Source organism: Alligator mississippiensis, chromosome 3 (assembly GCF_030867095.1).
Source record: "Alligator mississippiensis isolate rAllMis1 chromosome 3, rAllMis1, whole genome shotgun sequence".
NCBI lineage: Eukaryota > Metazoa > Chordata > Crocodylia > Alligatoridae > Alligator > Alligator mississippiensis.
Genome location: NC_081826.1, coordinates 230837080 through 230863533, shown reverse-complemented (window position 1 = coordinate 230863533; position 26454 = coordinate 230837080). Strand labels below are relative to the sequence as shown.

General features: G+C 36.3%; 1 protein-coding gene across 1 annotated transcript in view; it reads right to left on the bottom strand.

The window, feature by feature from the left end:
• Positions 1–26454, bottom strand: part of FBXL17 (F-box and leucine rich repeat protein 17) — a 503943-nt gene that overhangs the window by 159864 nt on the left and 317625 nt on the right. The window contains exon 7 of the mRNA XM_014597223.3: positions 13705–13781. Within this exon, the coding sequence (XP_014452709.2) occupies positions 13705–13781 (77 nt within the window). The remainder of the gene's footprint in view (positions 1–13704; positions 13782–26454) is intronic.

Genomic DNA, 26454 nt, shown 5'->3' with positions numbered 1-26454 from the left:
GCTGAATACACAAAATGCTGTGGCTAGGGGTGCGCGAAATGGCCCCTATTTGATTCATTTTTGGCCTGAATCGGGGACAGTGATTCGATTAGTTGATTTGGATCATTATTGATTAGTTGATTTGGATCACTGTCCCCTATTTGATCTGGCTGAATCCGAATCTGAAGATTCAATGCTGATTCAGAGAATCAGCGATTCAGACATAGCCACAGCTTTAAATGTTTTTTTCTACATACCTCAAGGTATGGAGTGTGGCTCATGAAAGTTGCGATGCTGGGGCAGATGAAGTGTCCCACAGGAGCATTGGGGGGGGGGGGGGAGGAGGCTGTGTGCTCAGTGGCGAACCCAGAAATGGACCAGAAGTACTTCTGGTCCACTTCCGGGTTCTCTGGGGAGCGTGCCAGGGGGGCCCCCCGTGACTCCCCAGCTCGATGATTGGCCACAGGGCGAACCTGGGTGCCCTCCCAGACCCAGGAGGCACCAGTCACCGAGCCAGGGTGGGGGTGCAGAGCCCCCCCATGCTCTCCCCAGTAGACCCAGAAGTGCTGGTCCCCCCACACTTCTGTGGGACACTCCATGTGTCCCACCATCGGAGCATTCATGAGCTGCCTGCTACCTAGAGGTATGTAGGAAAAACAACTTTTAAAGGTGCGTCTATGTCCAAATCACCGAATCTTTCTGAAGCAACTCGGAGGGTTCTGATTTGATTCAGAGAGATTAAAGGGTCCTCTGCAATTCGGATTCGGCCACCGAATTGGGCCGGATCTCTGCCAAATCGAATCACGGACCAAAGTTTCGTACATCCCTAGCTGTGGCACATTGGAGCATTCTGACTAGAACACTCCAGCAGACTTGATTAATAGTGTCTACTCCATCGTATTCTAATCAGAAAGTCAGTGCACAGTCCTAGCGTGCCTTCCTCTGGGACTGTAATTCACACAAGCAATTTTGGCAAGCAAGTCCCTATACTTTAAAGAGATTTAGGCACTCAAGACCAGGATTCACAACACTAAACACACAAAGGAAGGAGGCACCTAAACCAACCAATTCAAAAAATTAAGAGGGGTGAGAATCTCAAACCCTATCTCTCTCCCAGACTTAGGTATCTAGTGATGATGGATTTCATGACTTGAATCATCCAATGAAACTTAGGATGCATAAGTTATCCTGGGAGTATGAGGCAGTGGTGGTGTACTTTCACAAAATACCTTAATGATTAGAGACATTACAAAAGTGGAAAACCAAGGTTTTTGACTCTACTCATAGCTTGAGGGGTTTCAAAATCATACCACTTCCCAGGAAAGTGTTCTAACCACCAGACTAGAAATTAGGCTGCACTAGGGGTAATCTCCTCCTTCCTGTTAGACCTCAGCTTGCTTGTACTGAAAATCAAGGAATACAAGATACCTAGGGCCCAAAGAACAGCAAGCAAGCAGGAATGTGATTCTTAGGCCTAGCAATGAGTGCATTCCATTGAGACGGGGGAACCCTGGGTTCTGGAATTTAGTCCAAATGCCATCTACTCAATTTACCTAATTACTTTTTCTCCAGTGTTTTTTAATGGAAGCAGCCCATAATACTGAACACAGTACTTTTGTGGAATGATAGATGTGGTCACATCAAGTCTATTAAATCAAGCTCTTTAGGGGATTCTAGCACGGGAATGTCTATCACATGAATCCCAGCAAGCCTGAAGCTGGAGACAGATGCTGAAAACTTGGCTCAGCCAAGATATGGCACCTTTGGGCTAACTTCAGGCTCCTAAGCAAATATACTGGAGAAAACTGAGGTACTTGGCAGGTCTGGATTGCCTAAGTCAGTTAAACAGGGTTTCTGTGAACTGTTAACTTGGACTTAAATGCATACATTTTACCTGAGTCCTGTTTTAGGCACCTAAGCTCCATTTGAGTAAATCACCTTTTGTTAAAAGGATAATATAAAGAAGTACTGACATCTGCTTGAGGAATGAGAAGACAAACTGCAGTATTTATCCACCTGTGATAACCATTTTTGTTTTCTTTTTTAAATATATGCCCATTCCAATATGAATAGTTTCCTCTTGCATTTTGGGGGAAACTCACTTAAGACAGTCTTTGATATTACAGACTTTGCAAGATTATAATACAAAAGTTTTAGGAAATATTTGAAAAAGAATTCAAAAAATGAGTTTCCCTGACTAGCAATTATTTATATTACTTTTATAAGTGTGCAAAAACCCAATAAACTTGGCTCACTGTTTCTTTAGGAATTAATACATTAAAAAAGGTTTTTTCATAGATATAATGAGATATTCTATTTTATTTATAGCATATAAGTATAAAACCTTTCTTTTGGATTTATCATGAAATAACTAATGTAAATAAGTCTCATCTGCTAATCAAAAGTACCTGTATTCACTGTAGAGCCTTACTTTGCAAGTGATCCATGCCCCTAACAAGTAATGAACACCCTCCATTGCTTCTGAAGTACTAGGACTTATTTGCTGGTAAACTTTGTCACTTGTTTCTTCATGTGTTCCTTTTAGTCTGCTTCTGGATTGTGGGCATCATTTGGTTTGGGTTTTTTTTGTTTTATACATTAGAGATTACTAAACAGCATCCGTATGGAACAGAACAAGAGTATTTTGGACGACATGATCAAAGAGATGTGCAGTTACAAGGCAAAACAGGAGTTCTCTTTCTGTAGTTAACTATGAAATATAGGCAGAGAAATGGGACCTAAACTCTGGCTTAATCAGATAAACTGACATGTTTAAGGTTCATGGTGGAACTCAGTCTCATCAAAATTTGACAAATATGCTTTTTCAGACAAGGGCACAAGCTCCTGAGAGAGTAGCTTAACTTTACAACACGTATTATATATTATATGAGAGAAACATCAAAATCATGAGCCTTGACTGTATGAAAAGAATATTAATGATGCCAACCCCCCCCCCCCCAAACCCGAAGGAATAACACTCAGCAATAATGTCTAATGCAAAATGTTAAGTTCAAACCCTTTTCTCTTAAAACACCCACAGCTATAAGGAGATTTCATGTATCTGCTACAATACAGATTTAAGAATTAAAATACAGATCTACATGCTGGATTTCACAATGTTCAGGAGATACATTATTTATTTGCTATTCTAAATCAAGCACTCGTTTCTCTTAGGACTTTCTTATTCACTTTCAGTAATCTCCTAAAGCAAAATTCTACTTTTTGTTGTTGTCAGTACTAACAACCTACTGCCTGCATATTTGTGGAGCTTTGGCATTTTGTAATTAGAAGTAACGTGGTTCACCATGTACAGTTAATAAATAAACAAGGATATGGCACCAAATGAAAGAGAACTGCAAATCAAGTGATGTTCTTGGTTAAGTTAGGTCAGGAAGATCCTTGACATTTCAAACGGTAGAATCTTCTTACTTGACTTATGAGGCAGTAAAATACATAAATTAAAAACTGCTTTGAAAGTAATTCTTTTTTAAGCCATACTCTTTAAATCTTTAAGGCTGATGAAAGCAGGTCCTCGATATCAAGCTTTTATTACAGAATGTACAAATAGGTTACCCATCTTTCAGACTTCTAATTAAATGAAGTCTGTCCTCCACAGAAGCAACAGCACAGTTTCTGCAACATGATCAAATATTTTTAAATTAGGCATAAAGTAGGACCATGGAAATAAAGATGAAGAGCTTAGGCTTGATTAGGTGTTATAGCACATATATTGGAACCATCCACAGTTGATAAACAGGAATTTCTTAATGTTGTTGTTGTTGTTAATTGTGCTAACACTATGTTTCCCTCTCAGTACAAGAAAGAGAAAAATACATGGTCCCTACCTCTAAAATATTTAAATCCAATGACATAGTCCTGTAAATGCATATAAGATTAATCCTATACACAAATGTTCTAGTATTATGGCCTAAATAATATGCTACAAGATGAAGGTACAGTACAGATAAAATTATTTTCAGAGTTCCGTCTGTGCTGGGTCATGGGATAATCCCATTACCATTGAACTGACTTTCATTTTGCTATTTTTGGAAACAAGTATATGATCCTAAAGTAATTTATGGGAAGATATCACAAAATATCAGTGTGAGTGCTTGTTTTTTACTGATAGTCCAATAAAATGTTTTAGGCATCCTGTTTCCCTACATATACCATTAAATTATATGAATAACTCATTTAAATTGTGCCATTTCTTTTTTATTTCCAGTTTGGGTAGCCATAATGTTTGTACTTCAAATATTTGTACAAATGCTTCTTATTTTCTTAACATACCTCATGCAAATGTATGCATATGGTTAAAAAAAAAAATTCAGTGTGCCTCAATCTCAGACATCATAACCTGAATAGAATTAGAATTCAATAAATAGCTGAAAAAATTAAAAACCATACTTATTTAATATACAAAATTAATAAGTAATACTTTGTTAAAATTTCACTCTGATCTGATGCAAGCAATTACATTTAAAAGTATTTTAGTAGGAAGTTTAAGACGGATGTTTCAACAATTCTGATCTTTATTATACTTTATGGATTCAAGGAGAAAATAATCACTTCTATTTAGGCAACATTATAATAGTACACGCAAATGTTTAAAAATGCATTATGCTGTTATATCTTTGGCATCTCATTAAAAAAGTGGGAGAGAATCATAAAATTGTCCAAAATGATTTAGAAGAATGCTATTGAAAGTCATACATTTCTTCAGTTTATAGCACAATACATTTAACTACTTGTGGAACTACATATTTGTTTTGCAAAGTATAACATAAGAATGAAGAGAAATTGATAATGAGCCACTTTTTTCTGTTTTTTTCAATACTAAATATTGTGATCACTTTTCATATAAACAACATACACATTTTTCAAAGTACTACAATAATTAGCTTTTGGAACTCAGCAAATTAATAAGAGGCTTAGGGACTGGGCCTACATTTGTTCAGACTTTAACACAAATATACAAGAGCATTAAAATATCTAAAAATATATATCCATGACTGCTAGTAATGAAATGCGCTAAAAATACATGAATATAAAAGGCTATTCTGACAATGCTATTAAACAAATCTATACACCTGATTTTAAAGTCCTCCTTAGACAAAATACCCATTACCTGAAACTCAAATGTTTTTAATATTTTGGGAGTTTTCTTCCTCTCCCCCCTTTTGGTATCTTTTAACTAATAATGGTTGAAACAGAGAATGAAACACAACTATTAAATGGCATAAGACAGTTTTGCTAACTACTGGATTAATAAAAATACAAAAAGAAAAACCACAATTTGCATCATGATTAATAAAAAGTTTGGTACTTCATTTGTTGGTGCTACTGGAAATCAGGTTTGAAGGGAAAACTAGAAGCTTTGTTTGTAAGCATAAAAACAAATATTTGGCAAAATGACAGCAGATTAAAGCTGGTAGTAGTATACTGTTCCAAATCCACCGGTTAACATGTTCAGTGATGAAAGTAAGTTTCACATTATTTATAAAAGGTTATTTAAAACTGTAAACATATTAAAAAATAAGAGGAGTATAAAATCCATAGTCCAGGTTCAACTAAAGTTTAGTTTCAAAATTTTCTGTCCTAATGGAGTAAATGACAAAGGATGGGAATCAGGAAATGCATTTGTACATTTATTTATCCATTTGTTTATTTATTTATTGTACATGTATTTGTACATACAGCACTGAACAGAACAAGATCATTGCCATTTTTGTGTGTGACAGTACAGTGTTTTATTATTTGCTAATCAACAATGATGCCAAATCAAGAAGTTAAGATAAAGCATCACCTCAGGAAAATAAATATATTTTTATAAAGGTTAAGTGAGAAACTACTCTTTAAATTTTGTGCATTTTCTTATTTCTAAATGTCCTTTTCTATCACATCTGATTCCCTATTACCTGCAATTTCTCATTCATGCAGCAAAATAAACCTCTAGACTAGTATGAAAGTTTTCTTTAGAAGAATTGAAATGTAAGCAGCAGTATCTGTGGGCATCTCTAAGGGAAAGGAACTGGAAGTGAAGCACAATATATCACAGTCTTCCGCATTTAGAATAACCATCTCAAAAGAGATAGAGTCCAAATCACAGGTGGAAGACTAGTTTGTGCATACCGATAATCCAAAAGGGCTGCTACATTCAGCTTCCTCTAACTACCTGTTACACTGTACAGTATTTCTGAGGGCAGAGGTTAAAGGGAGCAGTTCACCTTCTAGCAAAAGAAAGAGAACTTAAAAGTTCAGTTTACTTCATTCTTCAAGGAGAAAAATCCTTTATTAGGTACTGCAGGACAAAGGACTTGCAACTATATGCTGTTTGGAAAATACGCTACTGCTGTAATTTTTCTCACGGTATGGGGCTTCAAGATGCACAGTGGCACTCCAACCCAACTTTTAAACAAAGCTGCATGGAATTTTCATGACATCAATAGTCTTCTTCAAAGTTATGCAGAGAAAATTGATTTTTGATAGTTATGAACTACATCTACTGCTGCTAGACTGTAGAGGTACTTTTTGTCTCAGTAGTTAAAATTACTGTTGAAAATCTTTTAATATTCTTTTTCTAACAATACCATATTCTGAAAACGCTAGCTACATGACTAGAGTATCACCCCACTGTTTGAATACTGCTGATAAAAATTAAGGAGCATTACAAATCAGGACCCAGATCCTGCAAATACACATGCTTCTATTTAACTTTCCTCACTTGAATAGACTCACTGGTTCTAATGTCAATGTCACTACTTGTGAATAAAATTAAGCAGGTGCATAGGTACAAGACTGTGTTTTAACATAGCCTGTAATCTGAGTCAGAAGTTTTTTTTTACAAGTATAGGAAATTCATGATATATAAAAAATGACATTCAGTAATACATATACTATGTAATTCATTTTTCTATTTTTGACTTAACGGGAATATTAAGGGGAAATGGGACAGGTTCTGAAATACACTGATGAAGCTCCAGGGTCTTCACATTCTCATCCAAACCTCTGTGGTATTATACATGATACTGCTTTTTTGTCAGACCATATAAAAAAACATAATTCAAATTTATCCCTAACTCTTGAAGTAAATTTATGTTAGTTCTCTAGATAGCACTCATTTTCTATTTCTATCAAAGGGACAAAGATGTTATTTTTTGTATAATTCTGAAAGACAGAACATTAAAAAATTTAAAAACCTGGTAGCTGCTACAGAGACTTTTTTCTAAGGGAAGTAGGTATCATTGGTGAGCATAAAATGATACAGACTGATTATCATCTAGATTGAAGTTTACTGGAGTTAAACTTTCAACCTATCACACCAAATAAATAAATATGCTTGTGTACTTCACATGAGGGATCCAGTTCATTTATTAAAAATACTTCATTAGGTGTAAACTTCTGAAATCCACAGGAATAGCAGAAAAAAACCCAACAACTAGAGAGGCAGGCAGCAGGGGGAGGGGGAGGAAGAGCAAGGAAAGCAACAAATTTCAACATCAAATAATTTACGGGGGGGGGGAGGGGAGAAAACAAATACTGAAGGTGAAAGTATAGGACCTGACCTGCAAAGCTTTATCCATGTGCTTAATTGTATTATGCAATAGTGTTCATATGCTTATCATTTGTAAGAACTGGGCCATAAAAAAATCAAAGTTATGGAGAAAAAAACATAATTGTGTGTAAAGCTAAAAAAGAAAATAGAAAAAAGGAGAAACTCATTTTGAGAAGAAAGCCAATTACGAAAACTTGAACCTCAATTGACAATGCGGCAATTTAGTATTATTTTGAAAGGCACAATGAAAGCTATATATATTTAAATGATAAAAATTGAAGGAGAGCTTACCTAATCAGTAAAACATGAAAAAGATATCTTTTTGACTTACAAATATATTTTCTTTCAGTTTTCCTTTGTCAGTGCTGGAGTTTTTCTCTATTGCAAAAAGATGTGTACCCTCCTAACAATACTGGATAGAGTAGAGGGCATTTAAAAAAATAAAATGAAAAGAAATCAAAGACTATCACTAGAAAAAAAGCACACCATTTACTATGTGCACAAGAGCAATGAAACACAACCAAATTATAACATGAAACAGAACATTCACTTGCAAGGAAAAATGAGGAATATACATATTTTTCATGATTTATAAGATCAAATACCAATTTTGGGGAAGAAAGGTGAATAAACTGTTGTAAGTTTTACCTTGGAATAACGTAAGTTTCCTTAATATGCAAATCAAGCTTATCAATGAATATTTAGTTAATAAAAAATAGTAAGAATAATTTTAAGCAGATTTTAACCGGATTTCTATTTTAAGTAGAATTTATACAGATCCCATATTATTTTAATGTTACTCACCAGCACTATATAAAATAAATCTTTAACTTTGTTAGTTGTACCTCACTTAAAAAAAAAAAAAAAAAAAAAGAATCTATAGTCTAATTAGAATGCAAAATGCTATTTTGGTATAAAGGTGGGATTTTTTTATGACAGTAACAACCTTTTAAAGAATTCCAGATAAGCATCTATGAAAGTACATAATTGAGTTACATGTCTCTGAAAATCATCTTGGCTTCTACAAATGAGTCACTCTTATGGAAGAAAAAAAACGGTTTTTGTTTTTTTTCTTTTCTTTCTTTCTTTTTTTTTTTTAAAGGTATGCCCTCAAGGACTCCAACTACTCTGAAGGTGAAGAGAGATAGAGCTTAGTGATTATGTACACTACCTCAAGAATGAAAAGACCAGAAATATAGAGTTCTTCAAATTCTTCTGCATAATATTGCAAGATCAAGAAAGCCAAACATAGTGTTAGAGGAGCCCTGTGCAACTGCTAGAAGTGGGGAATTCATTTTTTCCTGTGAAGTCCAAAGTATTAGAAAATCCAAATGCCACCAGAACACTGGTGTCTTATCTAGTGACAATAAGCTGACACGAGTGATAAGGAGAAGTATCCATTCCTCTAAATTGTGTTTGTTGCACTTTTATAATCATTTGGATGTTGTAATTTTTAAATGCTAATAAACAGGTTCCTATGGCAATCCATGCTAGATTTGTTATAGATCCTAGTTTGAGTATTTCTTTTCAAACCTCAGTTCCCAGGTACCTCTTTCTTTTAACTGCTGCTCTTAGTTGTAACCTATAATTTAAATATTTATTTCAAATTCTTTTCTCCATAAGGAGTCCAAAATATTAGGTTTCACTACTTTTTGCAAGTGGAAAAGAAGTGTATAGAGGCTTTGATCTTTCCAGGCAGCTGAGAAAGTTGAGCTTCTTTAGTAATTCTTAGTAAATGCCTGGAAAGCGTGGCTGTAAGATCATATCCTTAAACCGTCCAGTGCCATTCCATAACCATTCACTGGCTAGTTTCACCAAATCTTTTAATCTCTGAACATAAACTGCACCTTTGTGTTTCACTGGGTGAAATGCTATGCACCATCACTAACTTTATAAGTAATATTTTACTCATGGAAGTATTCCTTACAAACAAATTCCCAACGCTCAGGAAATCAATAAACCCCAGAATTAGAGCGGAAAATTGAAGAGACAGTTACACAATTCTGTGTGTGATTGCTGTCCCCTCTCACAGCTATACATCTTCACATCAACCTAATTCATTTGACACACAGTCTCCCCACAGCTGAGAAAATCCAACTTCCTTACTAGTTCTTACTAAAAGATTAAATACAAAAACCATCTATGTTTAAATAATGTTAAGGTTGTGACACAAATCAACAAAAGGCAGGAAATTCAAAGATACGCTAACACTCCATGCTTAATTCACTATTGTTTAACAAAAGGACAAAATGGTATATGGAAACAGAGTCAGCCCTGACTTCATGCTATCTATGGTCTTGGGTAAACAAGTGTTTACCATAGAAATACTTCATTCACAAATATTGTAGATTCTGTAGTAACTTTGTTTCATAGTAATGCATAGGCAGTTGTTTAAAACACTTATCACTTAACTAAAATAAATTAGAATGAAAGAAACCTTTTAGTTTAGTTTACCATCCTACTGACTTGCATTATGGTAAGTCATACAACATTTATGTAAAGATAAAAACATTATGAAGCAAGTAAACATTTACAGAGTTTCATACATTTAATAGCAGAAACATTTTAAATATAAACATTTCAACTTTCATGAGCATTTCAAAACTAAACATAAAGCCTCCCAAAAGTTCCTAAATGAAGCCCTTTCTTAAAGTTAAGGGTAAAAAAATTAAAGCTCAAATATCTTATTTAAAGTAAAATTAAACAACAGAAACAGTGACTGTGTCTTTTAAAAATGCATGTATGTTTCTGTGTTAAAAAAACAAGTTTTTATGTTATTTTTCAGTTATTCAGAGCTGGTTACATTCATCCTAAACTTTGAAAAAAATGTATTTGGTCATGTACATACATACATATCCACAACATATATACACAGGCAGTTAAACATTTATTCCAAGATTTAAGACTTGATTTGGCAAGTTTTAAGGGTGAAAAGATTTTTACAGCAGTTATATACCCCTGAGAAGTTTATAACAAAAGTGCTGACACAGTCTTAACTCTAGCAGTGTAATAAGCAGTACTATATTTCTTTAATTTTTTTATATAGTTAACAACTCTTAGCATCTGCTGCCTATTTCAATTCCACCTTGGTTTTTTTTTTTTTGTTTTTCTTTTTGTCTAATATAATTAAACATAAAAAATTCCTGCGTGACTATAGTGAGAACAGAAAATCTACTAAAACAGCGTTAGAGATTTGTTGGTGTCCAAATACAGCCCAAGAGAGTTAGATGCCCTCCGCTACATTATATTTTTTAAACTCATCATTCTGTGCAGTCTTCCACCAAATTAAATTCCATGGTGGCAGCATGCCAGGGAAAGTAATGTTGCCTATGACTGTATTGTTATGGTTTAAAGGATTTTATAAGTCTTCTGGATTTCAGTAGGAAGGCAAAGTTTCAGTGCACCATTTTTAGTAATCTTTTGCAATAGAGTATACATTTTCAGGATTACATATTTTATTTTCTTACAGAATCTTACTGACAAAACTAATTAGGAACATACAAACTGTTTAATTTCACATTTCATGATATGATTTCTTAGAGTATGTGTAATTATTTTACTCATGCATCCCTCTATTCAGTATTAGTTATGGGTCAACAATTACAATTAGTGCTGATATCTTAATTCTTTCCTGGTGTCTCAAATTAAAGGTATGTTTAGAACAAATTGTTCTGGTAAAATCATGCTGTTTTACTTACTAATGCAATTCCCAGTTTTGGCAGTTTGAACTAATAAATAACTACATTTCTGCCACCAATGGACAAAATTTCATTGAACTCACTATCACATCAAGAATACGTGGCTGAAATGTTCATAGTCTCAGTGGGTGTATCTACACATGCCACTAAGGTGATGTGATAAACTCCAGCACAATTTGTGCCAGAGTCAGCTACTCCTTGGTGCAGCGTCTGCACATGTGCCTGTGACTTTTGGGCAGTTTGAGTCAGGATGGGGCAGACCCAGGCTGGCAGCAGGCTTGGCGGGGGGTTAGCCCCAACCTCTGGGCGGCAGCATTGGGCAGCAGAGGGGCTAGATGGGGGCCGAGAGGGCCGAAACTGCAGAGCTATGTGACTAACCCCATGAACCTACTGCCAGCCCAGGGCTACTCCACCCTGGCTCGAACTGCTGCAGTCCCAGTCACCACCTACACATTTGTTTCTGCACAGTAAATGACTCTGCCATAAGATAGTACTGTCCCCAACCGTTCTATCTTACAGCAGAGTTAACTAATTTACTGCACCTGAAACCAGCACACATGTAACTGGTGATGCTTTACTGTGGAGCTAATGAGTCAACTGCAGCTGCAAAGTGCACGTGTAGATGAATAAAATGTGAATGCTTAACTTCAAAATAGTAAAGTTTTGTGCAATTTCCAAGGCTAGATAAGCCATAGTATTCATGCACTGATTTTACCAATGTATGCATGAGTGAATATTAATATTAATATATGAATACTGTTGACACCCATTTGTAACAACACCTTGCAAGAGAAACAGCCTCTTACCAGCAACATTTTCCATACTATGCATTCCACTGACATTCTCTATAATAGGACAAGCCACTTAAAAGCAACATGACAGGTAGAAGCACCACCAAAAGTTATCTGAAAAGCCCCAGTGATTATTAGATCAGCTACATCTATGATGCTAATTTATCATAGTACAATTTAAACCAGTGATTCACAAACTTTATAAACTATTAGATGGAACAATTCAATTTTGACAATTAAGGATGATTATCTAACCATCCAAGTAACTCCCTGGTTACTGCCTTAAGGGGCAGAGGAGTTTCAAACTGAGAAGAGGTTATTGAAACGTAAAACTGCTGTCCTAACAATTCAGAATCTCCATTGTCATTTTACAACACAAAGAGAATTCCTCTCCCAAATCTCCCACTACTTCTTTGCACCAAGCCTCTACTTCTCAGTGATGTGCTGCAAGGTCTTGTCCCACTGCTGGGCCAAGAATAATCTTTGTACTCAACTTTCAGATAAGCAAAGCAGCGCAAGACTGGAAAAAGGGACCCGTTTATGTTTATTAAAAAGAATACCAACCTTGATATTCTTTATCTTAAAGCCATGGAATAAAGAAAGAAGGAAGTGGAAAGAATCCTAATCAGGTACCTTAGGATTAATCCTAAAAGCTGTGGGGAAATGAACAGGAAATCTCATTGATATCAATGGGTTTAGATACCTAAATAGGATTTTCAGGCCACATGTAAGTTGTTTTTTCTAAGAGTCTCCCTTTAGGCACAGTTCAAGCGCCTTACAACACTGACATGCATTACAAAGTTGCCTAGGTAGGACTTACACATCTTGATCTGGATTATTACAAAACTAAGATGAGAAGACTAAGGATTTTTTCAGTCAAAATGTAGGGCAATGAATCTAAGCAGCTCTGTAGTTTTGCAACTTTGCAGCAGGTTTGTACTGGATCTCGTTTTGTGATGTCAAAATTCTGCCCAACTCTCAATAGGTGCCTAAAAGAACGATTTGGATCTTGCCTTGCTTTCTGGATCTGAGCCTAAATTCCAAACCCAGCTCTAGTTTGAGTCAGTGGGTTTCCTTACTATTTGATTGTTTTAAACAATACCATTTGATCTATCATCACTCAAACTCTTGCCATAGAAGCCTACAGTTTTTGCAACCTAATCCAGCTAAAGAATTAATCTGTAGTTTTTCAAAGCCTAGTTCTGTTGCTCCTGATACTCCTAAATTGTCATGGTTTCTATTATTGCACAGCAATTTTTTTTTTTAAGTAACATAGGATACATTCCACATTTTACATCCTACATTAAGCAATTAAAAAAATCTACAGTCATAATTGCTTAGTTATGTGCTAAATTCATTTTAAAACACACAGGTTTTTGGGGGTAAGTTGCCTTGTGTCCTCCATGATCATTCCAAAGGTACAATTATCATATACTCCAATCCCATCTCTGTCTGTTAAATCAAATAAGCATGATTTACATGCAGGCTTGTATATCAACTTTGAAACTTGCAGGCACAAATAATTATATGCATATTGAAAGTATGTTTATACATTAGTTTAGCAATTTTATGGAGTAAAATCCATACCTAAATATTTCCAATAGCTTTACAAAAATCTCAAGTAAAACTACAAGAAATCAATCTTGATAAAAGGTGGGAGGAAAAAAGCTGTATTACATACCATAATCAGTGATCTTACAGGATACCAAATATAGCTCTTTCAGGTTCCGTCCTTCTTTAGCAATAACCTCTACACATCTGGAATACATTTAAAATAAGATTCACAGTTAGATGAATGCATTTCATCTTCAATTAATCAGGGCTCAGCCATAATTGTAACACTACGGTCAATTCTGAATGCATTACATAACGTTTTCATTTTTGTGAACTCCTCTAAAGCCATTTCAAGAGAATATATTATATCCATATCTTTTAAACTGAAAAGTTCAACAATTTATGTGACTCAAGTTAGACACATTTATGATTAACACAAGTCCCATGATCAAAAGAGCTATTGATGTGAAAAATATGTTGTACTGAGTTTGTTTATATAACCATCACATTAACAGCATTTGAATATACAATATTTAGTAAGGCTGTGTGAAGCTTCAGTCCCTGATTCGATTCAGCGGAGATTCGGCCCAATTCGGTGGCTGAATCTCCAAATCTGAATCAAATCAGAGGACTCTTTAACCTCTCTGAATCAAACTGGAACCCTCTGAATCGATTCAGAGATTCAGACATAGATGCAGCTTTAAATGTCTTTTCTACATACCGAAAGGTACCAGGTGGCTTGTGAATGCTGCAATGGTGGGGTGGATGGAGTGTCCCACAGGAGTGAAGCCGGGGGGGGGGGGGTGGGTGGGTCCCCAGCACACTCAACATCAGACCTGGAAGTGGACCAGAAGCACTTTCAGTCCACTTCTGGGTTTGCCAGGGAGCATGTGGGGCCCCCTTGACATGCCTCTGGGCTTGGCAACTGGTGCCTCCTGGTTCTGGGGGGGCACCTGGGGTCCCCCAATCACTGAGCTGAGGGGTGCAGAAGGCCCCCCCCCACGCACTCCCCAACAGATTGGGAAATGGACCGAAAATACTTCTGGTCCACTTCCGGATTCACCGCCGAGCATGTGGGTGGCACCCCTGTGCTCCTGTGGGACGCTTCATCTGCCCCAGCATCTCAGTGTTCATGAGCCATGCCTGGTACCTTGAGGTATGTATAAAAAACATTTAAAGCTACGTCTATGACCGAATTGCTGATTCTAGGAATCAACATTGAATCCTCAGATACAGATTCAGCTGAATAATATCAGGGACAGTGATCTAAATCAACAAATTGAATCACTGTCCCTGATTTGGGCTGAATCCGAATTGAATATGGCCTGTTTCACACACCCCTAATGCCTAGACATAGAGTTTCAGACAAAAGTGTAAGCTGCACTATATCAGTTGCAGAAGACTTTAAAACAGGGATTGGCAACCCATGGCCTCTGAGCTGGATATGGCCAAGCACAGGAACAGCAGCACAACTATATGGCAACCAGGGCAGTGCCATGCTGATTTTGGCATTTCAATCAGCTGCCACTGTGAAACCGCTTCTTTGTGCCCTACAAAGGGGTCTGCTAGCCTAGTTGCACCCTCTCCTTCTCCCCCATGTATGCTGACCCAGAAAATCAGGCAGTACAGGGCTGCGCTGAGCCTCTCATCCCCTCCACAGCACTCCTTGCTGCAGAGGACCACATATGTATAGTGAGGGAAAGGGCAGGAAGCTTGAGCTTTCTGGTGTGGAGTGTGCATGTCTGGGAGGAGAGGGAGATTTGCGGCAAGAAGCTGTGCTGCAAAGCTCTGGCTGAGGTTGACAAAATGTTGCTGATCCCTGCTAAAAGAAAATACCAGCCATTTTAAATCTGGAAGTAAAATTTACTCTTGCATTTCTGCAGTGATTATTGCAGATGTCAATATTAATTAGGTCAGGAAATATCATGAACCATTTGTGCACCACAATGCTGCTATATAAGGTCAGATTTATGAAGGTGGAGTCTCAAACTGAACTTCTGCTTGATTAGCCTGTTTATTACTAAACAGGTTTTTTGTCTGTTAATTCACTTTTTCATTTACTCTTGTAAGCAAGTAAAGGAACAAGAAAATGAAAACTGTGTCATAAAACTAGCTGTTTATCATTCAGCACTTAATTATGACTACATCTAGATTTAAGATTCATGAAGAAGTTGTTTACAATTGTGTTATTTACACAGTATCATTCACAAAATGGAGTTACTATAAAATGTATTTTTATCCTTCTAAGTTTAGAACTTATTACTTGTTCATTAGATTAGCTACTCCAGCCCTATTTCGAAACTAAATATGGATACATTTTTAAAAGCAATTTTTAGCAGGAAAGAGATAGTAGCATTCCTTTTGAGTCAATATGGATCCTTTTTAATTTACAGGTCACTGATGCAACAGACTGCTATGGCTCCCAAGTCAATCCATCTGCATTACACAGGATAAAAATAATTCCAAACTTTAAAGTGAAAATATATGTTTTTTAAATCTGTCATGACCTTTTGGGGAAAATAAGCCTATATGCTCAGGAACTTCTAGCACCACCAATAGAATATTCTCCAATATGAGATTTTACTACTGATACCAACAATTTGATTTCCTAAAAACAGACTTATTCTTAGAAATTATAGTAATTACAGCATCATTTCTTTTCAGTGCTATTAATCCTCTGCCCTCATCCCAGAAGCAAAGAAGCATGGCTCTGTGAAGGTTACTTTCACTTTGATTTCTTCACCATTTTCATAACAGATATCAGGTTACATTTTTAATAAATATTCAATTTATTTTCTAAACTGGGTAAAATTAATACTTGGAAAACTGGTAAACTGGCAGCCAGGTTGAACTGGAGAAAGGAGACCTGTTTAATTACAGCGGACAAAGCAAAAGGAGTGAAAACTTTTTTCAGGCGACCCTGACCTGGAGGAAAAGCACTATGGGAGAGTGAATAATTCACTCCTCTTACCCTTTTTCAAGCTATGTCTCTTCCAGAGAGACTGCTAATATTGATGCCAATTAGCAACCATGGTGTTCATTTTCCCATTGGAGAGATTTGAAGAGAGACTGTTTCATTTCACATTTTCATTTTGTGGAACCATGTTCATCAAGTTACTTTTATACCAGGGGTATCCAACATATAGCTTGTGGGCCAGATCTGACTTGGGGAGATATTTTGCCCAACCCAAAGGCCTCCTAGAGGATCTGAGAATTGGGGGGCGGCACCTGTGACCTAATTTCCAGCAATGGAGCTCCAATAGGCATGTGCGTCACCAACAGGGAAGCAAACAGCCACTGTATTTTGCAAGCAGCAAAGCAACCACTCAGTTGCTCCATGCTGCTGCTTACTCTGCCACCATTGCCAGGTCCTGATAAGGAACCCCGGAGTCTGGATCTGGCTCAGGGGAGTAGGTGACTTTAACATGCCTGTTTTATACAAATCAAATATTAGACAAGATCCTCACTGATCTCTAAGGCATGTTTACAACTTAGGCACCTGGCCCTAGACAGGTGATCCTAACCAACAGGATTAGGCACCTAGGCTTTTTAGAGAGTGCTAGAGGTATACCAAAGTGCTTTCTAAGGCAGATCCAAATCACCTAGTCACTCAGCAGGGAGGTGCCTACAGCAAGTGAACAGGAACACTATGCATAGCAGTGCTCCTTCTCACAGATTATGCATATAACTCCTGGAAGAAAGAGAAATGCATCTGTCACACCTGGACTTGGATCACTCAGACAAGATGCCTACCTGAACAACAGTGGCCGTAAGGCTCCTCCTGCCCTGCAGCCTAAGTAACTGGGTCAGCCACACAACAAACCTATCAGAGTCAACTACCCGCCCTGCCATTTCTCTCTGATTAGTTCTGGAGCTGCTTTGAAGGAGCTCCTCCAGCACCTGAACCTTGCTGCACATCTTGCTGGTCTCCAGCCTGAGCAGCTCCTATTCTCGTGACTTCTCTGGCTCTCACCCTGGGATTCGTGACCATGTACCCTCAGACTTCAAACTCCAGTTTGACCTTGGGTTACCTCTCAGACTTCTGATTCTCGTTAACCTGCTGGCTCAGTGTTTGGTTTGGACTCCTCAGCCCTGTGAATTTTGGACCTCAGCTGCACCTCGGCTTGCTTCCTGACCTCCTGATTCTGGTTAGTTCTCTGGCTTGGTGTTTGGGCTCAGACTCTTGCCTTTGGAACTCACCCCCTACAGCTGGAAATCAGGCCCACCCTCAGGTGCTCCCAAGCCATGGTTTGCTCCTGGAATCTTTCAAATTCCCGCCCCTGGCTCTAACTGTTTAACCTGATGCCCCATGTGGACCATGACCATGGTTATAGGCACCAAGAAAAGAACAAGTTATGCAGGAACCAGCACTTGCCCAAAAAGACAGAGACCTAGGTATCCTGAGTGTCTCAGCCTGAGTATGTTTGACTCTACATCTCCCACTTCTCCGACCATTAGGTTATCAGGTGAAGGATAACTTCAATAGGAAGAGTGGAGAAAGTCATCAGGCAGAATGGATTCAAGAGCCTTTGGGCCAAAAGGACAGCATGTAAGGGAGAGATGTACTCCGTACACCAGCTAGGAAACCTGCTGGAAATCTGGAAGTGAGGCTGCCTTTGGTTCAACTCCCTGTTTTCAAAGCTTTTCTTGCATTATATCATATTTTCAATTTTAGCTTTTGTATCCCTGCTATAGCGTATGCATAGGTAAAATTAACTTGTAGAGAGAGATACAAGAAACCCTTTATGTTTCCTCACACAGATGCTGATCAAATTGTGCAGGATACTAATTTCAAATCTATTTTCATACACAAGCTTTGAAAATGAAGAAAATAAAAGTTGTATATTTATTACCTCTACCTTTATTAATCTTTGTTAAATATAGAGTCAAAGAAAAAGGGTAATAGTACAAAATGATATTAACCTTTTCTACAAAGCAAGGATCAAGTCATATTAAATCTCTTGACTATAATCCATCAAAATTACCCCTACTTGTAGCCATATATATCTTTCAAAACACTGTTTATATTCTGATTGATTTGCGCAATTCCTCAGAAAATGTTAAGTAATTTTTTAACATTATTTAAAAGGATTCCTTCTTTCATGCCAGTTTTTGGGGGGGGTTTTTTGGAGGTGAGGGCAGGTAGGGTTTGGCTTTTTATTATATTTATTTTTTTAATAGATAGGGAATGTTTATTTCAAAAAGAAAGTTTGAATAGGTTTACTCCATGGATAATGATATTTTCCTCCAAACTAAAAAAATAACCTTGATGTGCAAACATTATTTTAGAAAACGAAGTCATTTTATAATCAAAACAATTATTCTGTAATGCTGAAGGCTAAAGGAATAAGGCTAAGAGTAGAGCTAAACAAGTAAACAAGGTATTCAGGAACCAATATGGCTAACAATATTATCTTTACTTTGTGACCCCTCTAAAATAAGGTAACACATTAGAAACATGGAACCCATGAAACCTACCCAAAGAGAAGACACTGTGTTTTGATAGGTATGGGGAGAAACTACTCATTTATGCAACCTGGAGATACTGACTGACAAAATCTTGTGCCATCTTGCAAAAATTTTTCTCCATCTAGCATAAGTTTTATGAAAGCTGTTCTCTGAAAGACTAATATGCAATTAATTTTTATCACATTATATTTCTAAATGTAGTAAGTTGGTATCATGCACAAGCAAATTTACAGTACAGATGGAAGTCAGGGAAAGGTGAAGAACGGAAGCTGATTTCACAGTATGAAGCCAATCAAACAATATTTCAGAGTAAGAACATAACTAATGTTAATATGAAAAGCGTTACAGTGCTATCTGGAGTTTATGGGAACTACACTCTGCTCAATATTGTGATGATGAATGGGGTCTCAACATCCCAAAAGTTCAGGGATGTTCACAAGATAACAGGACTAAAATTGCCTCTTGCCAAAACCACTTTAAAAAATGTCTTACTATTTCTGGAAAGTCTGACAACTTTCTAAAATGAGAGACTACAACATGCTTAAAATCCCAGCACATCAAGATTAGACAAACCACTGTTAACAAAGCTGGAAATAGTGAGTAATCATAAGCATGCATATTGTGCTGTACCTTTGCTCTACCCATCTGCTCTGTACACATGAGCAAGCAGAGTACTGAAATGTGCAAAGATTTGTTCTTACAGAGCTTCTGTACAAACAAGAGTTTCTTCTTGCACTGCAATAGTCTCCCAAAGCAGAAAAATAATACATCATATCCCAAAGTGATTGGGTTAATTTTGGATTTAATTGTTTTGATGAGGCCAACATAAAATTAGATGCAACATTCTTACACTTGTTTTGTTTTTTGATTTTTTTGCTTATGGCTGCTGCAAACTTACAAGATTAAAAATACCATAAAAATTTGGCTAATTTAGAAAATGAGCCAACTGATGGGACAAATATTTCTACTTTTCCTAGGCAACTGATCCCTAAATCCTTTGACTTAAATGAGGGGTAAAGGTTAATGAATTAAATTGTATACGCTTCAGACTATCAAAGGGATTCAAAAGGGACTCAAGTTATGAAAAATAATTGTCTGTTCTACATACTTACATAGTTTTTATGTTTTTGGTCTACTTCTCAAAAGCTTGGAACATGGCATTAGTGACAATTGAAAAGAACTAATGAGGAAATATGACTACAGTGCTTGCAAGAAAAGTGGTCCTAGGAGACCTTGTTACTGTTTGTGATGCACTTCAGGCCCCAGTGAAGCTAATTGGAGTTGCAATACACTGGTTAAGAGATCTCACTTTAAAGGACTGAGTTTCAATCACCTTAAAGGTGTGAAAAGCAATGGTACCATTAGAGACACATTAATACACTGCTTGATGAGATCCAAAATGAACATCAGAATGTGCACACTAAGTCACTTTTGCATTGATCAACAAAGATATTTTTCTAAGCACAAAAAACAACTTTTTGCTATCCTTTAAAGCATAACCAAGAATAGCACTGTAGTACACTGGGAAGAGAAACAGATTTAGGAAAGAACACTGAGATCTAAGCCACAAACTGGGGAGAGCGAATGCTTATGATAGAGATGTATACTGGTGATCCCAGAAAGGACTGCTTTAAAAGCATGATGTAGAAAAAGAGTGGCTTAGTAAACTGAGCATAAAGTGAATGGGAAAGGGAATTAAATCAGTACCTATGAATAATCTTAGAATTGACTGAGGGGGTAATAGCAATAACACAATCCCATTTCAGTAAAACAAAAAAAAAGTCTGCCATTGTAAGCAAAGAGTTCAAACATTAGATACTAATGATTGGATATACTCTTAGGAAGTCTATAGTATAAGAGGTAAAATGGGAAATACAACCAAATTTACATAGTGTCTTATCATCCAGACAGTGAACATTTCCTTTCACTGTCATAGCACACAGTTAAGTAAGCAGACATATTTAAATTCAGAACAAAATATGTACTTGTAAATTACTTTTCATTTGAGCATGTAGGAGTGCTCTAAAGGAACAAACGTTAATTGTAAAGAAGACAAAGCAGATTAAGACTTGCAAATAAAACTACTAAAGTATATGTGCAAAGCACATTTTGTCAAGAATTGATACACAATACGTCACTAGTTCCGCAAGCTAACAACAACGATCTTACAGCAATCATTACGTTCTCAGTAGTAAAGTTGAACACTCTGGGAAACTGATGATGCTTGAAAATCAGTTTTACCAAGTAGCTTTATTACTTAAAATAGGGGAAAATTAATACACATTTTGTCACATTGGAAATAAAATCACAAAAAATGAACAGATTGATTTTTCAAATCTCTAAAACTAACAGTGAATGTATACAGGCTTCTTCAATTTATCCTACCCTGAGCTCTAGCAACTTAGGGGACAGAAAAACAAAGAAAGGAGACCATTAGCTGAGTTTCCCACTCCCCTTGCTGGCATATGTATGTAATTGCACTGAAGGTGGCCTTTGGTACCTCACTCCCTGTAACTGATTGGAGGAACAGATTTAAAGAAAAGAGTTGTGGAAAACAAGTGTCGTTCCCCCCCCCCCCCCCCCCACTCGTATGAAATTAACTCTGGAGTAAAAATGATTAAACTTTAACTTTTTTTAAACACTTGAAATATGGCTTTGAGGCCTTAAGAGGCCATTCATCTATTTTATTCTGGTTTGGTATTCTTACTGCATGCACAAAAATGCTGCGGGGACAAAACAAGGTTGTAGGAGACTGACTGTAGATTGAACTGTGTATAAATTGAGTGTGGTTTTTATAGTTATTTTAGAAATTATAAAAAAGTAGATTTATAAACAGAACAATACAGTAATTTGAGTTTTTATAGTTTACTGTTAGTACTACATAGGCTTGCAACGGAGTAATGAAGATTGTATTATGAACCTCTCTCTTTGCATCTCTGGGAAAGTGGCAGCCAAAATCCCAGCTCTTATATTTGTCAGATAGCAGCCTCAGGATAGTCTGATGCCTATTGTATTTCGCTAGTGTAATATTGACGTGAAAACGGAAACAAACTTAATTCATCATTACAGAAATAACATGCAGTATGGTGAGGCTGTAAAATAAGTGAAATTCAAAAGCAGCTAGCAAAAGTTAACACTCTCATTATTTACAGATCACTGCCTTATTCAGCAGTGATTAAGATTGGTAATATGTGAGAAGGGTTTACAGAACTTCCCTGGGAGACCTTTTATGTCATGCAATATTTATAAACACATGCAATATTTTCAGCATATACATCTCATCTAAAAGTCAAGACTTGACACCCAAAATTGATATGTGAATTATCTGTACAATCTTAAAATCCTTTATTTCCAGTGATAAGTGACAGAGTTTTCAGACACCTCACTCAACTTAAAACTAAAAAGGATGTAGACCCAGACTGTAATGACTTTTCAAGGTAAATTTCAGGATCAGTTCATGAAACGATTATGAATTCCCTTCCACAAGGTTGCCTGTCTACTATTTCTATTACTGATACATTATTTGAGAAAAAGCCTGATGGTACTGCCTAAGCTTTATAGGAAATGAAATTACCTCCTTAACTCAGACAAGATGCTAAAACAAAATACATTTATTCTGAATTGGAAAGGGACTGCTCCTACGTCATAATCTTAGTAGATTGCCTATTATATTTTACAAATATAGATTTGAAAAACCACCTGGTATTTTATAAATTTCAGTTAACACCAATTATCATACCAAAGTACTAAATTAATAGTTTTACACAAGATCTTATTATGAAATTATGTGACTAAACAGAAAACCAAAGGATAGGGCTTTTAAGCTACAATTTTGAAACTGTGGCTAATTTTTTCAGATTGTAAACTTTGTAATTCAGCAGTTGCAATGAGATCGAGAGGACAGCAGGTTGCATCCTTGAATCAAAATATCTCTCATACATCTAACATTCATAATTAAATCAGTCTGTACTTCCTTTGGAGATGTAACCAGAACTTTTTCATTTAGCAACCTGATTAATAGGTCAGTTTTCTACAGCCAACACAGTTTTTCCTATGTTTTATTTTTCTTAAAACGCAAGTCATCTTAACTAAAATAATGGGCTGCTGCATTTTTGTACCGGTTGCAACTTATCTAGGGCAGGTGGCACATTCTTAGATATGAACTGCAATAATCAAGCCTGGCAGTCACAAACAGGTGAATCCTTGCGGCCAGTTTTGACTCTCCGAGGAAGGGTCATGACTGGGCAGTTGTTGATGAAAATGAGCAGAGTTTGATACAATGACTATCTGGACTGTTAACAGAAATGTGAAGAACATGAAGGCTACAGACTGATTTAACACAATCGGAGCATGGATACCATGCATCTTAAGAGATGCTACAGGAGAGAGAAATTCAACATGACTCCAATCTTGTTTGGGATTCATTCATTTAGCTGTTTATTGAGGTCTGATTTTTAGCAAGGAACTAGGAAGCTGGGAAGTGGTGCCATTTACATTTGATGTAAAAACAAGACTCAGAGCTGTTGCTATCTGTGTACTACTCTCATGTCAGCCTGTTTGTCATCTCATTGGTTTGTGTGTATCATCACTCTGTGTATGTTGGGTGGTATAAAGGAATGAACCTCACAGGAGACAGAGGAACATTTACCCATAATACACCACACTATTTGAACTGAAAAGAAAGACAGATTTCAGAATTTAAGGTGGGACAACTGCATAAGGTGATTGAGAGCGTCAACACTGGCAAAGAGCTACAGCAGGAGCATAAATGTTTTCTTTGTCTTCGAAGCAAAGACAGTCGTCACTAAGAGCGACAAGTATTGTCACTATACTAAAACCTGGGAAGGGTCCAGGAAACCAGCAAATGAGATGTTAGAGACTGATATTCCTACAATTAGCTTGCCTTACAATCATCTTGCTAAAAAGGGACTTGAATTTACCAACATAATTGTGAAGCCTCATATTTCTAAGAACCTACTGCCAAAGGAAGTAGCTGCTGTTTTATGAGGAAGAGTAGATGCATATGTTATAGAGAAGATGCACATTGTACTTTTTATAAAGATTTTATTCTTTTTACACTTTTTAATAAAAATCACTTGAACTGAAACATTTGGGTGCTCAATGTACATGAAAAAAATTAAAAAACAGGATTAGAAGAATTAATTTGATTTGACTACTTTACTATTTTATAAACAATTTCTATTCATTGAAGTTTGTGTTTGTATTTTGCATTTTCAGTCAAGGATTGCAGTTACATCAATGCATACTGTTGCAGACAAACTTCCAACCTTTTTTCTTTTATCAAAACAATATCAATGTTAGGTGAGAAAGTTATTTTTGGAAATAAGATTATGTAACTTGTCAAAAAGAAGATAGTAAAAATGCTTAACGACTGTGTGTGATTCAAGTTAATAACTTTATCAATTGCTTTTTAGCCAAGTAAACAAATATTTGCACATTTAGAAATGTTTATTATTATATAAACATTTATATAAAATTGTGCACTGTACTGTACCTTTTCTTTATATGCTACATTTATTGTAACTATACACATTTCTTGAATTGCTCATTGTCTCTTCAAAATTAGTTATTCCTTTTTGAACCCAAGTAGCTAAAAACAAAGTATCCTGATATAAAATCTAGATACTGGAAACAGCCAAGCACACTATTGTGGGTTCCATTTCTGGTTCCCTGAAAATTAAAAAAAAAAAAAATATATCAAGAATCCTGGAATTAACCATACCATGCTGTATTGGAAAATGATCTTTTTTTAAACAAAGCCATCCCAATCAGTAAAACAGCAAGACCACGAGTCATAATTGTTCTGTGATGAAATATTTAATTTATGGTCAAAGCAGGCTATATATATTTATTTTATTCACAAGTGTTAGCACAAGAATTTTCCGTCCTAACTTTTTTTCATTAAATTAAATAATGTTATAGTCAGTTCAGGCTTCCCAAGGGAAGGACTATATGATTAGCTATATTATTTCGAAGGCTATGTTATTAGCTTTAGCTTAGACATTTGGCATTCACTTTAAATAGGGTACTCATAGTCTGAATTGCCAATCAATTGGTACATTAGAACAGTAGGCACATTACTCACCTGGGAGGACAGTAGAAAACTAATGTAGCTAGTGCGGAAGTTTGATAGAAACAGTACAGGAAAACATTACATATATGCTATATGTATAATTTCAGGAAATTGGAAAAGAAATAACTACTAAGAAAATAAAAAGTCACTCTTCACTTTTTTTTCAGACAGTTAAGCGACTCACAAGCAGCATTGTTTTCATAAAAACAGCAAACACTCTCGTCTTTCAACATGCTGTTTGATAGTATTCAAAAATTAATTCAGGATGGATACTGTTCACCAAAGCCGTTTTGTCAAACATGGTATTCGGTACTATATTATTATTATTGAAAAGGTTCATGGAAAAATATGTGGAATGATATAGGCACATTCTATGCTTTAGTGAGAATATTAGAAAACCTATTATTATTTGTTACCAATCACTCATAACAGATGAAACTGTCTATTGGAAATAATGATTAAAGTATTTAGAAAAAGATTGATCTCTCACTCTAACTTCTAATGCAGTTTCTAGTTTATGTTGTTCAATTTGAAGCCCAAAATAGATTATATGTTACTAGCAGAACAGGTATACAGGTATCTTGTTATTTTCTTTGGATGCTTAAGTAACCCAATAATAAGTTCAAATTATTTAGTGGCTAAGATCAGCCATCTCCCTAATTACCTGTCAATTTCTTTGACAGTATAATATGCAGAGACATTAAAGCTACCTATACACATGCTGGGGAATGGCGAGGGGGGAAGGGGAGGTGCATTTTAATTAGAGCAGTTCTCAGAGAGCCACTCTAATTGAAACACTGCAGCATCATGTGCATTAAGCCCCTGGATGTTTAAAAATGGCCACGGGACACTAACTGAAGCTCATTGGACAAGCTTTAGTTCAAGCACCCCAGCACCCAATTTTAAAGCTGAGTGGGCTTACACATGTGATGATGCGGCAATGCTAGAGCATTCTAATTACAACACGGAGCAGACTCAATTAATTGTGTGTCTAGATGTGTTCTAATTAGTATGTGTTGGAGCACATGTATAGGTACATGAGTCTCCTAGCTTGAATTTCCATTTGCCTTTGTAGCTTTAGCGTTTATGTGATGTCTAGTGTGCTGGTATCTAAATGCTGAACAATATTATGATGAAATATAAGAATCCAGAACAAATGGATTCTGTTCATTTTCCAAGTCCATTAAGAATCAGGTTAGAACCAGTTTTCTGTTCTCAAGTGTACCGGAAACCATGTTTTAAAGTAGAGGTGATGTATTTAATGCTGTTTTGATACACGTGTTAAGTGCCATTTACTTCAGTATATACCAACTT